This window comes from Labrus mixtus, chromosome 18, assembly GCF_963584025.1.
Source record: "Labrus mixtus chromosome 18, fLabMix1.1, whole genome shotgun sequence".
In the NCBI taxonomy this organism is placed as follows: domain Eukaryota; kingdom Metazoa; phylum Chordata; class Actinopteri; order Labriformes; family Labridae; genus Labrus; species Labrus mixtus.
In genome coordinates, this window is record NC_083629.1 from 14,243,570 (window position 1) to 14,260,642 (window position 17,073).

Genomic DNA, 17,073 nt, shown 5'->3' on the forward strand with positions numbered 1-17,073 from the left:
CTGCCCTCTGTTGGTGATTATGCAAACTGGGACACACTGGTGCTGGTGCACAACTTCATGGATTTACTCAAACCATCTATGATACACTTTAATACTGTACATCACTACTGACTTCACAGTCTCGAGGTTACAGCAGCAGCCACTGAAATCGAAATGAAGACAGACGGCTCTAAGGCCATGAAGCATAGTCACCGTTAACAACACTCACCCTTTTTTATTACTTTGATATTTTTTATTTCAATTATTGTGCATCAAGTGTTACAGTTTAACACAGGAGCTTATAAGCAACATCTAAAATCAAACAAATAAAAGCCGGCAAAGTTAAAAACATGGGCATAAGAACAGCAACTAAGAGCAGCAGCGATTAAGAGAGTGCTCTTTTGAAGTAGGTAAGTCAGTCAGAGAATCAATCTGACAAAATGAAACAGTTATCTTTCAAGAAGCAAACCCCACATAGGCTACATGCATAGCCCCAAACCCATTTCCCAAACAGCTGCACAGCCACAAATCAGAGAGCAAGCCAAAGAACAGCATTCATTCCCCCACGTCCTGAAGTCACTACGACTGTCACAGTTCAATGTTCAGAGATGGACCTCCTGTTTTCTGGGGTCTTTTTGTAAACAAAAGCCAAATCACTGGTCTTACCTCCACTTTCCTTGCAACAGTCAACCCTAACCCTAACCCAGTCGACTGGCAATGACGCATAATTACCGTACACTGCATATTGTAACATCTAAACCTGCCCAAGCCATTTAGTCCTCTAAATTACCAGGAAAATAACCTTTAAAGCCAACTCAAGAAAGGCACTGATCCCCTACAGCCCACTTCCTATGCTTGACCTTGACATTTTCATAGGACACGCTAAGAGAGTTTGGAGTTCACTTACTGACTCAAACATTTTGTTGCAATTTTCTGTTGTTGTAAACTCTGACTATGGTCTTTAACCTTAACGTTAACAAGTGCTTTAATTGTTACCATGACAACACAGGTCGCCTAAATATTTGGAAGAAGCAGATGTAACAGCGGTTACCAGGCATGAAAATGGAACTAAATTTGTCCTTTCCTGCACATCTAAAAGTCAGGAAATGCAACAGCTTCAAAAGACTTGCAAAGAAGCTTAAAATCTGTGGACAAAGCATGTACTTAATAGTGGTCTACTATTTATACACCATGGCATCAGATCACACTGGATAATGCTAGAACACATCACGACTGTTGTCTATGACTTCATGAATGAACCCTTCACAAAACCATTATTTTCTTTACATGAGCATTTGCAGCTCCAGGGGGCTTAATCTTTACCCTACTACAGTATATGAGCAGATCTTTATCAGAGATTATGTTAGATCTAAAACACCCCTCACATATAAACACTTGAACTTGACAGTAGATGTAAAACTCAAAAATGATTATGACGCTGCAGGCCAAGTAAAGTGGATAACACAGATAATCAGCCCCGAGTGGATTTTCTCAGAGAGGACCACTAAGATGAACATGACTAATATTAGACCACAGCCCTGTCCCTCGACTTCCTCAGCTCTTTGAGAGAAGGTTAAAACATTGGAGCTGACTGGACAGTCATAAATCTTTTAAGTTGTTTTGGCTTGCTGCTCTAGAAAGGCAAAGAGCTGAGAAAATGGTTCAACATTTTTCGGGCTGGCTAGCATAAAGTTTAACCGAAAACAAGTTCTGTGATATAGATATTATGATGTACCAGGATGTTCACTTGTTAGCTTGAGGCTAACACATAATAATGGAAACTCATCGAATACTTAAAGAATTTTAGATAATGTAAAAAAAAAATCTACATTTTAATACAGTTAAGCCTCAAAGCCTCACCATACCAAATAACAGAGTCAAAGTTAGGATGACAACTGTTTCTTTGCTAGCCTGTAACCATTAAGCTTGTTGTTTTTTTAAAGAATGAATTAGTATAGCGTTAGCTTAAAGTAACATTTGTCTTGCCATCAACCAGGCTAAACCTAGCACATCTTTCCTGCTTCAACAATTTAAGCTAGTTGTCTAGCCGTATTACACTATTTTTAATAATGTTATCCATTTACAAGGAGTTTTTCATAATAAAATAAATGTTTTTTTTGTGTTTTTTTACGAACAGATGCCAAAATGTAAAGCTGCCTTTTGTTGTTGAAGCCTGTGTTGGTTTTGTAATGCATTATTCAGAAAGAATCAACTTTAGTGTAATGATTGAAGGATTCATGCTTTTATTTAACATAGGCACGATCAAACAAATATATATTCTATACGCTATAATATGGATTCTTTTAATTTGTATGAAGACAATTATGTGTACAAAATTGTTTGTTATTAAATATTATTGAAGAAGAAGTTGCGACACATCATGAATGTAAAGCCTTCAGGTAATCACATCCCCACATCTTTAGTGTAATAGCTTCAGACAATAAAAATACCAGCAGAGGTGTGATTTGCTGTTCCTGACTCTGCTGGCCAGAGTCACCCTGTCTCTGCTCCTAATGAAATAACCCCTTCTGACGGATGGCAAGCACCACTTTCCCTTTGTTGCATAATTTAAACTGACCTCTCTAATTGGACAATGATTCAAGTCATCAGCCTTCGAGAGAAGGTCAATCTTGTAGGAGTAAAATCATGGCTGAGTCTGAAAAGTGTTTGTTTATCTTTGGAAAATATCAAAGTCACTCAAAAATACAGTGAGGCTCAAGATATATATTATTAACATAACATGAGACTAAGCTACAGGACTACATTTTATTTTTTATGCAGAAATACTGCCTAAATTTCACTATGCATTATCTCAAGGTTATTTTAGACTTAAATTAGATGATAACACATAAAGGGGAATTTCTGTTTTTATTTGATCTTCATCCTACCAGACCAAAGCAAAAAGTCCTTGACCTTAGTTTCCCTAACACCTGATCTGTGACTTTGACCCTAATCCAGAAGGATTAGGGTCAGGGTCTCATCCTTGAACGACCAGGTCTCATTACACAACAAATTCAAGTGTAAGAGAGGACACAGTCTAAACCTTTTTTGATACATAGCTTTGTCATATTAGTCTACCTTGGAAGGTCTTGCATGTCGTAAAAATCAAAACAAATTTTGGTGTGGGAGTAGTTTAGTCATTTTTAGCATATTAATAGATGTGAAGATGATTTGAAATTGTAATCTTACCAAACCACAATAAGATCAGGCTGTACAGAATGAACCCACTGTCTCACAAAAATACTTAATATTATTTGCAATAGAACCATCACCTTGATTACAGCACATTCAACATTCTTCTTAATTAAGCATCATTTCCAGGAAATTCATATTTTTTGGATGAAGAAATTAATTTTTATTCCAAACAACCTTTCCCAAATAGATCAGTGAATACAAACACAACAAGGAGGAAAGCAGCTCAATATTCTCAACAATTATATATATATAATAATAACATAAACATCCCACCAGCTCTACCTATAGGTGTTGGTCTATTTCAGTTTGTTTCGGCCTTTACCACCCCAAACTTCACCACCCAGACTGCAGATAGGACCAGTGAGTGACCCTTTGGTGAACCAAACCAGTCTCATGGCAGTTTGTCAAATAGTTACAAAAAATAATCTGATTCATGAGCATGTGCAAGAATGTTATCAATTTTTGTGTGAACTAACCATGACCTCTTAAAACCAGACAACCTGGTGGTAGGGTTTTCTGCCAGAAAGCTCTTTGGCCCAGGAGTGGGCTGTTTGTGTCTCGTGTGAAACCAAAGGTCAACGTGACTAGCTCCAGTTTGATTAGTTTTTGGCACCCAGAATTCTTGGTAAGGTTCACAAAAAGATTATAGTTTGGGCTTACATAATAAGACAACAATGACCTTTGGGTTCACATGGAACACAAATCTGGTCTCCTGGGTGAAAATCCTGTTTGTTCAACATCTGTACTCGGACTTTGTCACTCTCCATATTACATCACGAGAGTTCCCCAAAACTGTAGAAGAAGCAGCTGCGACAAATACTCTGATTGAATTCATTAGTTTGAAATGCATGCTCACTGGCATGCAAAAAATAAAAATAAAACTCATGGCGGCATACATATCTATAACATTTTGGGACTATTTCAAAGTCTGCGGTGGGGCTATATGGGATAACATAGCTTGTTAAATTGAGCAGCTAAAGAGCACTAAGCAATTATGAGTTTACATGTTAGTCCTGGCAAAAGGTGATAAAATAGAGAACGTGGTTGTGATGTGCAGATTGTTCTGTCTCCGAATGGTCCATACAAACTGTTGTAATATTGGTTTGAAACATGTCACTCAAAGTAAGCGACAATCATTAGTTCAAAATTCAGATTACACTCAAACAGGCTGGTTGGATTATCTTGCTCTTGAAGGGGCTTATTTACAGCAGCAAATTGTTACCAACCAACAAGGGCAGTTAATCCTCTTTACAGGAAGCAGTGAGGGTGGAGACTTACAACATGGAGCCGTCCCACCCTGATACACCAAAACAAGAGAGGCCTCCCACATCGCTGCACTGTCTCAATGAATTTATTTTGCCACCACCATCACCTTTAGCACTCAAAGCAGAGGGGTAAGAAGAGGACATGCTGCGTTACAGCTCCCGATTCTGCTTTTTTTGTTAAGAACATTTGTGAACGTCAAAATATCTTTGGATGGGTCAAAAAACATTTTTACATTGAGTTTGTAATTAGGCTGCATCAAAAAGACACCTCAGGAGATGGCGTTAATATGTCAGCCAATTTGAAAGACATTGCAACATGACCAGAGGAAGAGGACAAAAAAAAAGTCAGAAGAGCGGCATTAACTTGTTTAACAGTGGATTTAGAATGGAGTGCATTGTTTGACCGGTTAGCTGCATGCACATTACTGCACAGAGCAGCAAACTTGGCCTTACTTGCCACCCAAAAAGTGCTGACCTGAGAGGCAGTGATTTTCTGTGGCCACCCAGAAAGGAGGAATCTGAGCTGACAGAGAAAACACGACGAGTTAGCTCGTTGGACAGTGACATGTAGAGGCAGACGCCCAAAGAGGCTTGGTGTCAGTGATCAAGTTGAGGGGGAAACTGCAGGGAGTAGTTATCTGGACTTGGCTGGCTGGCAGATCCCCAAGTTTGTTCAGCCGACAGATGAGGGTCCAGAAGGTGGCTAACAGGATGAGGCCTGATGGCCACGTGGCCACGCAGGGATTACAAGCCGCAAGAAGAAGGTAAAAAGATTAGACTCAGAACGGAGCTTTGTTTTTTTTTTAACCTCGTCACTCTTGTCACACTGACAGCGTACAGGGGAATCTCCTGCGCCAAAACTTTCAACCGGTGCATCATCTCTCCTTCCTTAACCTCTCCTCCCTCCATTGCTCCCTCTGCTCATCCATCCATGCAGCCCCCTCGGTTGTTTACAGGACTCCCAACAGTATCCAGGAATTAACTAATGCTGAACGACTGAGCCAGAGCACACACAGGAGTGGACTGTACTCCCTTCTTTCGTGCTAACAAGCTAAAGTCAGCACCAATGAGGAGGCTTTTGCACACTCTGCTAATGGACTCGCAATAAAGATTCTGGATTTTACATTTGTTTGCAGGAGTGTCTTCACAAATGACAACTTCAGGGCTTGAAACCCACATAAATTAGCCCACCATGCTTTTGAAGTCAGGACTTTTCCTCTCTTTGTGTCTGTTTACCCTCCAAGCAAGTCAAATCAAAGGTAAGAATCCCGTAGAGTCAGCTGGGTCTTTGGAAAACATATGTGATTTTTTTTCTTTGTTAAACAATTGGCAAGAGACATGCTGTGTGGATGAAAGAATGCAGGCTGGACAACTCAGTTCAAACAAACTATCAAAGAGGTCTTTTTTTTAATTTCTGTCGATGAAATAGTAATGCAATAATGTATTTGTACATGTCTCTGTAAAACAACTGCCTCAAGAAATTTGGAAAGTGTAAGAGGAAAGGTCAATGTCGACATGGCTTAGTATAGTTGATAATCTTCCTGCAGGTTTTCTATCAATGAGGTGTTTACTGAATGACATTAGACTTAAAGAGATGGAGATCCTGTCCAAGGGCAAAAGGTTTTAAAGTTTGCCTCGGCTATTTAGAGAAATCTCTGCAAACTATTGGATGCTTGTTCAAACTTGAACAGATCTTTAGTTTTTTTAGATAAATGTCAAGCAGCCAGTGAGCCACTTGGTCATGAATATTCACTATCAATTAAACAGGCAGAGAGACATTGAATACATGGTGACTGAGAAAGATAGCATCACTTCAGCACTGATAACATTTGCATCCGCACTAGTTGTCTCGTTCAGTGTGATGATGTGCCCGGGTGAGCTCATTATCCCGAAGAAAACAAAAGCCATTCTGTTCCCAGTGTTGCAGGACGCTAATCTTTTCTGGCTTGTAATTCGACTGTGAGGCCTTTTTGCGACTGCATTGGGCTTTAAGGCCCAATCAAACAGTCCCTCACCACACTCAGCCCCTCGTGTCTCTCCATGTGCAAGTCAGGCTTAAAGCATGCGGTTCCTCAAAAGCCCATTCAAATGTTTTACTGGAATAGACTAGAATAGAATTACTATATGTGTGTCTGGGAGGTGTGTCTATAAATGGAAAACACACATGATTTGGTGATATTGTGAGCCACTTTCTTACCTGCTGAAATGTTTGTCAGTGGGAGAAAGGCCAGGTGAATAGATCTGCCTGACTCATGATGAACTGGGAGTACATTGGCCAATAAAGCTACAGGATACAATATCTACGCCCACACATTCTTTGCATGTTTTTGGTGGCAGGCTAAACTTGGATTGAAGAAAACAATATGGTTCATTGTAGAGGTAATTATCTATGTGTAATTCAGTTATTAACACGGTCTCTGCCATAAATCAATGAGGCCTGTGTACAAATATACTTTCTCTGTATATACATTTCAAACATTTCGCATCTGCACACCACGTCATCATAAAATGCAACAGCCACCACAAACTACGACTTGTAATACTGTTACATGGTTAAGCACACTCGTTCCTCATCTGTCTAAACAAACCAGTAAACCCTTCTCAGAGGTAGTTTGTTCGTTTATTGGAATCCGCAGCAACTCTAGCACAACAAAGATTATAATTATTACCAAAACTCACAATGTGGTTTTTACAGTACACTGTGCAAGTGCTACGCTATTTTTTATTGCAGCATTAAAAGCACACACCAAATATAAGGGGATAAACAAGCTTTAGGAAACATAATCAGCGTTAAGCTTTATTCATTACAAATTTCTATGTTATGTCAGGGTTTCCCCAGGTAAAGATTTTTAACCTTGTGTAAGATTGTCTTCAGTTGACCTGCAGGCTTTCATGTCAGCAGGCTCGATATAGAACATCTGTGCTACAACAATATGACCAGTCTTGAAATGTTGTATTTTCATCGACCAAACAAATTAAATGAAAATTAGAATAGTAGTTATCTTTGCGATCTATTGTTTTGCTACTCTGTCTAATCCAATTTAATGCTTTTCTGATCACAAAAGCAACAAAATACATTTCAAATGAGTAACATCAACGTTTTTCTCTTCCAAAAAGGTTTATTAATATCCTGATTGGCTACTTAGCTAATTAGATCTACTAGAGGTTCACTGATCCAGACCAAGCTGATCACTCACAGTACAAAGAAAAATCAAGCCTCGATACATTGTATTTGTTATTCTGCATTTAGGTCCCACCCGACATGAGCACTGACTACGGAAAAGCATGCAGTTTGTTTTCTAGTCAATTCTCATGAAAGAAAGTCCTTAGTTACTGTAACTTTATTTTTTAATTTAATGTTTAGGTTATTAATACTCCTTTCTCCTTGTTGTCATGGCATTATGGCGAGTTCTTATGTACTGAAGGAGAGTTTCAGACGAGATATGCTTCTGCTGCTACATTGACCTGAAACAGGGATGCTGCTGAGCCAAACATTTTTAGCACTGTCCTCCTCATAGCCATCATCTCCAGTGTTTGGCCTTTTAAACCACTGTTTACTAGGACTTTGGTTTTGACCATATCACATGAATGACTGTTTGGCTAGCTAATTAAGACTGCTAGCCTTAGCTTGTGAAAGGTCAAAGTGTCAAGTGTTGAACCTTACTTTAGACAAATGGCAAACAAAATACATCAAACAAAATGATTTTCCAAAGGAAAAATTACTGCTGAATGCCAAAACAACTCAATCAGTGAAAGCTACAAATACATAATACTGCTAAGTCAAAATGACACACACCTAGAAAGAAATGGCCCTGAAAAATGCTGCATATTTAGTAATTAGAAAGGAAGTTAGAGACCTGAGGAGGGTACTTAGTGGAACAGCATTATTTTTTTTTACTGGCTATAGAGAGAGGGGACAGGCACTGAATGATTGACAATTTTACTAACCATAACCCAACAAACTGGTGGATTACGTTGAAGCTTACTGTTTCTATGCTCCGACCCCCACTGACAAATAAGAAAAACACAAAGTCTTAAACTTGTCCCAAAACGCTTCTACACTGATATTTGTGATTAGAATGATGATGGGGGAGTTTGATGATAGAGTGACTTCAGTGTAACAGTTCCTCAGTAACCTGCAGATTTAAAGTGGCACAAGAACTCACCCCCCCATGGATGAATAGCAAAGGAGTGACAGGTTTGTTGGGCATCAGTCAGTGCCCACCTCTGAAGGTCTGAATGGGGGTACAGCTGGGTCAGCCCTGGGCAGCAAATCGAAGAGAAACATTTTCCTCCTATTCTTTGTCCTCAAACTGACCTCTGGTTTAAGGGGTAGTGCAGTTGTACCGAGCAGACCTTGTCTGAACCTGCAGATATTAAAATCTTCATGACCTCATGAGCAACCCAAATCTGCTTTGTAAAGTTTCTATGCTTTACCAAAAAGCAGTTCCACTTTGTGCTCTCATTGAAGGCCTAGATGCCTATATGTGCAGCTTTTTCTGGGTTCATGCTCTACACTTTGCATCTTTTAATGTATCATTTACTTTGCAGCATGTTTTACTTGATTTATTTGTTTGCTTTATGTGTTAATGAATTGGCAGGTCTTTGTCCTATGAGAAATCTTGTGGGCCACTGCAGTATGATTGCAATTTGTTTGCGCTTGTAGTCCACCGTAAATATTCTCTGCAATCTTCAATGATTTATGTTTGTGCTTCAAACTGAGTTGCCACAACGCAACTGTAGTTTGAACATCGTGTGTATCATTTAGAAAATTAAGTATACAAAAAAAACCTAAAGCTTAGGCCTCAGGGAAATTTTAGGCTAAATAAGGAAACAAGGCTTACAGGAAGCTGGCTGACCTTGACCACAATTACAGTCATATCTAATGCTCAGTCTGTTGGTAGATGTAGCAATATATTTTAATGAATCAAAAACTATTATGAAAATAACAAGCAAAACTAAACTTTCACTTATGTTTTACATCCAAAAAACTATAAATGTATATACTGGATCATGTGTTTTTCTACTGCAGCTTGCTTTACTTGTATGTAATAGTGGCCAATCATAGAAGATACAAATACACACTCCCTGGACTCCTGTAATGTTCTAACATCATACCAGCCATGACTTAGCTTACACCGCACACCTTTACTTCTGTCATCAAGATACAGTAGAATCCATACTGTTAATTTATCTTTACAGAAATGCAGCATATCTGGTTAAAAGTTCATAGTCTGATTTAACAGAGCTTAGGTGATCTACTACACTCACGCTTTCCTTTTCTTCTGCTTTAACCTTCATTGGATTCTTAATCCAGAAAGGGCATTGATTGTCATTTGGGTGACCTCAAGTCTGTATTTTGGGGCTCATAAATCCTGGCTTATTGTCTTATAAAGTCCCCTGAGGTTTGCCACCTGGCATCACAATTAGTTCCTTTGTTCTTAAACAGCTTTATTCAATAGGGAGAGTGTTCACGGGCAAACTGGCTTGGGTAATGGTGTGGAATTACCTTCCAGTAAAGCCTCACAAGGGCGGCTGAGGTTGTTTTCTTTACTACGGTAATCAGAAAATTAAGGCTGTTTTACTCAGGATGTGTGCAGCCTTCCAGTTATATAATCTGGGGAAATCACCTGGCTGTGTCCAAGTTTCTCCAGGAATAATTACATGTGATTTGATTGTTTTTGTCAGCTGTACCTGATTTTAATCCCTTCATGGTTTGTCGTGCATGCACAGAACTTTACAGCTGAAATCCGTGTGCGTGTACTTCTGCAACTTCCAGACAATCCAATGTACGAACACATCCTTACACTGTTTGCCACTGAGCAGCTTCAGTGATGCAGGTCACCCAAGCGTATCTCATAGACCATTCCTTAGAGAAAAGAGACTGTTACTCATTTACTCTTTTCGACACATCTGTGCACTTTCACAGCGTTCAATATGATATCCCTCACAAAGTAGCAACCTAAGACATTTTCACACTATGATGACCTCAGAGGCTCAAATAACTCAATGCACCTTTAAAAGAGTCTCAACCTACTATTGAGTTCTCCTTCTTACTTAATACTTTTCACTGAAAAGACTAACAAAGGCAGCGTCACTGCAAGAAGCAGTTCACTAACAGCAAGAATCTGGGTTAATGCCGTATAGGTTTACAATGAACTGTCTTTGTATTTTGGTGCAAAACAATAAATTGACATATAAAAAAAATAGAAGTAAGTTAACAGACGTATTACAACTCTCCATAAACTTAAATAGACAGTACAATTTGAAATGGGCTGATATGATATATCTTGTTTACAGTAGATTAAAAGAATGCAGTTGTGTTAATTTTTTGGATAAAAAACCTAATTTAACTCTTTATTATTAGAAAAGTGAAGACCTTATGGGTTTTCTTTTACTTCATTAAAAGTAGCTACCTAATGGATAGTTTTCTTTAATTGCAGTATGTCAAAAATGAAACATACATGAAGTACCTCAAGGTAGCAGCTTTGTTTTCTGCTGTTACTTATGAGCTGTACGTTGTTTTAGAAAAAGCCCAAATAGCTAAGTATGCAGATGACACACCGATATATGAAGCTCCTTCATCAGTAAGTGACTGAACAATAGGTTAAATTGGTTGTCTAATGAGGAAAAGCAATACATTAATTGTTGGAAAAGTCCACTGTATTCTGGTCAAGGTGTCAGTTAAAGGCTGAACTAACACTCAAATGAGATGTAAACAACTCATCTATTGAACAAGAACGAGAGATAAAACTTTGATCACAACCTTTCATGGTTGATTAAGGTGTGGGCCCTCTATCCCAAACCCCAAGCCCAACACAGTTGTGGCTGATCGCTGTTCATCGTGAGTCTGATTCTGTTCGAGGTTTCTGTCTCTTTGCCACTGCAACTTTGATAAATGTTGCAAAGTGCTGTGCTCATGGTGGATTAATGTTGGATCTTGGTAAATAATTTAACACAGAGTATGGTCTGGACCTGCTCTTTTTAAAAGTTACTTTAAAAACAACTTTTTTTATGAATAGGTGTTGTACAACTAAAGATTGTTTGAATGATTGAGAAAAGGTGGTGTGTCATCTGCAGGGGTGGGTCCAGACTTTTTGACCTGAGTTGCCCAACCCAGGCACTGACTTACGCAGAGGTGGCATGAAGTCAGTGTCTATAATTAATTTACCCTTAATATATCCACTTATCATTTATTCTTCTGAGTAACAAGGTAAAATTGAACACATTCTCCTGCACACACTCTAACTTGCACAAATACATGTATATGTTTGGGTACTTAAATATTGCATTTACTGTAGGTTCATTGCAACTAAGACTGTGCATGGGCTAAGTTGCAAATTTTTATGGAGATACTACTTTCCCAAACACAAATCTTAGGAAATAGATGTGCAAAAAATGTATTTGCAATCTAAAGTGCTACCAAAAGAACATAATGCTACATTTATATGTAAAGGAAACGACTAACAGCCTGTTGCAAAAAAAAAGCTCCAATAGTGGATTTGAACACAAGTCCTGCCTCTGATAACAAATAACCAATCATAGTTAAGGATTTTCAAGCGCCATCTGTTGCGGCCAATCAGATTTCAAGGGGGGCCCATGAAAAGCCCTGGTAATCTGTGAGAAGAGTTTTTCCTGCCTCCAGTTGTATTAGATGAGTTCTACTGTAAATGCTTTGGTTTGTCACAGCTTGATTACTGTTTTGTTATTACATTTTTCAATGTAAGAAATTCATTTGAAAAAAAGTGCAGTATTCAAGTATTCAATCGACCATAATCAAATATATACTCTGTCTTTGAAAATTGGGCCAGAAATTAGTTGTGAATTTAGATAATAGAAACATTATGAAAGGGGATTCAGACAATGGTTAATGTTTATCAAATATGTGTTGTGTGCATATGTGTATGCATTTTTGGTATGGGTATATATGTATATCATATGCAGAAATAAAACACAAGTCTGATTATGACTATGTGATTATGACGCTACATATGTACACCTAGTGGTGATTATTGCCTAATTTCTGTTAAATAGATGGACTTTTTTTCTCTTCTTTATGTATTTTGTTAATCAAGCTGTTTGTGACTGTGTGTTGGACACCAGGAATAGTTGCCAAAGCTAATGATTATGATACTGATACTGTTGGCTACCTTGGAAACAAACGTAAGACTGACACAAGGCAGTATCCCCGTCTTTTAGTAATACTCTTGCATAGTTTAAATGAGGGAACATTACTTGACATGTATACCTGTGGTGTACTGATGTATAGCATCCTACATTACCCATAATGCAACTCTATATGATCTTATTAGGACCACTACATTTTTCTACACGACCCCAAACCTGAGTCCACGAGACAAGCTGGCTATTCAAATATTTACGTCTGTAGGCACTCTGTGAGTCAACCCTAGTGACATCATTATGACATCGCCAAGGCCTGCAGTTTTCTCGTGCTGACATGTGACCATTACAGTCTATGCATGTGACAAATATACTGACACAAACTTGTGTGTATAATTATTATCAAGATGTCTGTGTTTGCAGTATTCAAATTAATTCTCAAAAATGTCAACATTGCCATTGCAAAGGGAACAGTTGACAAACTCGTATATGAACTATTTAGCGACCTTAAGTTCAGAATGTCACCAACTGCTGTACTTACAAAGAGTGTTAGGCTTTGTGTGGTAACCAACCTTTTTAATGATAGGCAACAAAAGTCAGCTTCTTGTTATGAACTGCTCAAATGTACAGTTCTATAAAAGCATAATGTACATTTTTATACATCGTCTAACCTCACTGACTTATCTTTCAGATCCTCATGACAAAGACTTTTCTGGACTCAGGGATGTGAAGTACCGACACTTTCTAGAAGCCCCCAGACCAATCAGACACACCACAGATGTCAGAGCAGAGCAGGGCAGGCATCGGACGAAAAGGTCAACAATCTTCCATACAGGTGTCACAGTGTGTCCGCAGGAGACGATGAAAGAAGTCATCAGCAGCCATCGGACCTACTACAAACTCAGAGGTAGAAGGAATTTTCACTTTGAAATGAAGAAGCTGGTCTGTGTGTCAAATGAGAACAACACATTTAATCAAACAGATTTCTTTGCAGTTTGATAGATTACTGTCTGCTCTGATGTGTTTTGCAGGTGTACATTTTTGCAAAGAGAATAAAGGGATAGATAAATTCTCTAAAAGTTGTGTGATTATCTAATCTTATCAATTATGGATCACACCCGTACATGTTGCTTTATATATATGGTCTTCATTTAGGACCTGGTGATGTTGACAAGATGCTGCTGCATGATGCCATGAAGCTGGTTTACAGACTTCAGGGACACTTCATATAATCAAGTTATATGCAAATACCCTTTGTCCATGAGAGATGGATTGCTGATGAATTTCAGAGGGAAAGATTTCCACTCCGGCTCTTATAATAGCGTAGTAATTCCAATTGTTCCACTACAGCTGCTGTGGCATATGATTTTAAAAGGCGGCAGATTAATTTGGTGTGTTGGAGGTAATCGCATCGCTCCACAAATGAGTTTGTCAGAGAATAAATTTCCCACAGGCATCCTGATATTGGACAATGTGGAGCTTGTTTCGGCCACAGAGGCCCATAAAACATATTGTGGCTTCAGGGGGTCTTTGTGCTCATGATTTTAATATTCACAAAAATGACACGACATACAACAAACTTAAATATACAGCTTGACATTTACTGGATCTGACACTAAAACCTCATTCAGCCGTCACAATCGCATCAAGTTTAATGTGTTTTGTAATTTATTGTAGCATTTTGAGATTTTTATACTGTTATGTCAAGCTGCACTGAAATGCGTCTCTGTGAGGAATCAGCTTATCTTATAGATAAATCACTGCTAACTGGCCACATGCAGAGATGTCAAGATCTAAACCAACAATCCTCTTTATCTTCAGCTGTTTGATATCTCCATACTGGGTCTTCTTCTCTATGTGATTTTTAAACAAAGCATGATGTATTTTCTTCTAAAATATTTGCTATTTAATATATTATTTTTTCAGTTTGTCAGGAGGCAATTTGGGAGGCATTTCGGATCTTCTTCGACCGAGTCCCTGACTCAGAAGAGTACAGATCCTGGGTTTACACCTGCCAGCATGAAAACCTCTGCATGGATGACCTGGCAAAGAACTTCAGCAGCGCTCAGGAGCATCTTGATATGGTGGCCAGGGTGAGTCTGGCACCAATGCAGCCAAAAGAAAAAACCTCACCGTCAAGTCCATTTGTACACTGTTCAAACTGCAGAGCTGTTTTATCGCCCATCTGTAACAGTTAATATTGTGTTTGTCATTTCCAGAGAGTTGCCATGACAGCTGAAATTGAAGGGTATGTCAAACTGTGCTTCTTAAATGTTGTGTTTAATGTGAGACTCCCATGTGTGTTTGCTGTGTGTCTACTCTTTTCAAATACACCTTAGAACCGCAAAGTTCAAAAGATGTTTCCAACCTTAACCTTTGGCACTCTAATAAGAATAAGGAATATAACTATGGGATATTAGGCAAAGAACATGTAATCACAAGAAATATTGATGACCTCCTTGTTTAACTGTTGTCATACCAAATGTGCTCTATTATTCCCAGATTTGACGCTGGAACTCCAGATCCAAACAGGGATTGTGAGTTTGACACTATTACATCAGTACCATTCAATAAAACTAATATGCTGAACTTAAGAGCTAAGACTATGTTTCATTATAATAAAAACACAAATAAACTGCTGACTTTGTGACACAGGCACGTGGACGCCCCATCTGCTTCTGCTACCAACTGAGGCCGAAGTGGTAAGATAACCTAAAAACCGTCACAATCACGTATTATTGTTCTCAATATTTATTTTATTAAAGGATGTAGTTCTGGTTTGATAACAGTGTACATTTGATTTTCTTTGCCAGATCCAAGAAGACTTGAAAAAGGAGAATTTTGAGTACATTGTGGAGTTCAGTGTCACCGTCGTTGACCCGGCATACAACGACGTGTTGAGTGACCCAGAGGCTCTACATACCAGTGAAATAACACGAGAGCTCACAGACAAGGTAAAAGCCAAGTGTGGGTACACAGACCTACAGCAAATGGCTATATTAAACATATGTATGTTTTGCCATTGTTCTTTAAGCTATGAATACAATGCTAAATGGCAGCTCTGAAGCGTTTGCTAGTTTTTATTAACACCAGGCTTGAAATCTCCTCGCAACGCTCAAAGCTTGCCACTGAAAAAAATTAGATCATCAACAGTCTGTACTGTACTGCAGCTGAAAATAGACAACTGTGTTCGACACTCAACACCTGCTGCCAACAGTAATCACCCACAGCCGTCAATACTTGGCCCATGGACGATGCTCAGGTGTTAAGAGTGAAAGGACTTTTCCTACAAATGGATTGTTGAATTCTTTGTGAAAGATTTAATCAAGAATTGTCATGCCCAGTTCAAACCCAATCTAAGCTTACAGAAATTCAAATGATGATGATTTCAGATTCAGTTATTTCAAATAGGCTACATTTCAACGGCTATTTTGTCATTAATCTTTAACCTCTTCTCAAACAGAATGTCCCTCTCTGCCTGTAGTCTACCCTTCAAACTTGACAGATCTTTCTCCCAGCAGGAGTTTGCCATTATGCAAGATGTTTTACAAAGAGATCAGAGTGCCAGCTTCCATAGGGTTGTATTGTTAGGAGTAATAACTCACCCTGATTGATTTAACAGCTTTACGTTGTCAGTAAAGGGACTTAAGTTAATGACCACAAGCCTGAAATAGTAAGACCTAATCATATAGATTATCTCCCGCTAAGAAGCATTCACGAAGACTTTGGCCACAGCGCTTAACAATTACTGCAGGAGTTTGACATTTCTTTTCTACAGAATTCAAGAGTGCAGGGGCACCAATGGCCTTGCTGTTGGTTCGCGCCCCATGTACAGAGGCTATAGACCCCCAAGAGGGCGTATTTGGTGCAGGTTCCACCTGTGGCTCCTTTACAGCACGTCATTCCCCACTCTCTCTCTCTCTGATTTTCAACCCTGTCCACTGTCCTGTACAAAAAAAAAGGCATTCAATCCCACAAATAATAATAATCTTGTCATATCTTCATCTTGAACTCACCATTTTTTATTGATCGGTAGTAAATTCTTATTCTTATCTTTTTTTACTTTACTTGATTGATGGTATAGTCTTATTTTCTTTTTCTTATTCCTACGGAGGGTTACTTTACGTTGTTTTTTACTTAGGTTTTTTTCTCTTTAGTATTGAGCACTGTTGTCACTTTATCATGTTTTGTCCCGTCATGTTGTTTGTGTGTAGAAGGAGGCTGACTCACTCGCTGCAAACCAAATCTACCTACGGTTACCAATAAAGTTATCTTACCTTACCTTAAAAATAAAAACTCAATTCCAATTTTCCACTTTAAAAAAAACTTGCTCTGAGGTGGTTACAGTTTAGCTACCGCCCATAACATTATCATTATTTATGACCTATTTATCATGCTTTTAATACAGCCACTTGTATGTGTGTGTTTTTGTTGTTGTTTTTGTGTCTAGCTGTATGCGCACTGATGCTCTTTTACACAAATGGAGTTCCTAATGGATAAATAAAGTTATTTG

The 17,073-nt window shown here is 38.6% G+C and overlaps 1 protein-coding gene across 1 annotated transcript in view; it reads left to right on the top strand.

The window, feature by feature from the left end:
• Positions 1-4,879: 4,879 nt before the first annotated feature.
• impg1b (interphotoreceptor matrix proteoglycan 1b) overlaps positions 4,880-17,073 on the top strand; it is a 31,354-nt gene continuing 19,160 nt past the window's right edge. Inside the window, exons 1-7 of the mRNA XM_061063567.1 lie at positions 4,880-5,698; positions 13,252-13,467; positions 14,487-14,653; positions 14,780-14,808; positions 15,063-15,097; positions 15,216-15,262; positions 15,374-15,514. Of these exons, the coding sequence (XP_060919550.1) occupies positions 5,632-5,698; positions 13,252-13,467; positions 14,487-14,653; positions 14,780-14,808; positions 15,063-15,097; positions 15,216-15,262; positions 15,374-15,514 (702 nt within the window). The 5' untranslated portion in view covers positions 4,880-5,631. The remainder of the gene's footprint in view (positions 5,699-13,251; positions 13,468-14,486; positions 14,654-14,779; positions 14,809-15,062; positions 15,098-15,215; positions 15,263-15,373; positions 15,515-17,073) is intronic.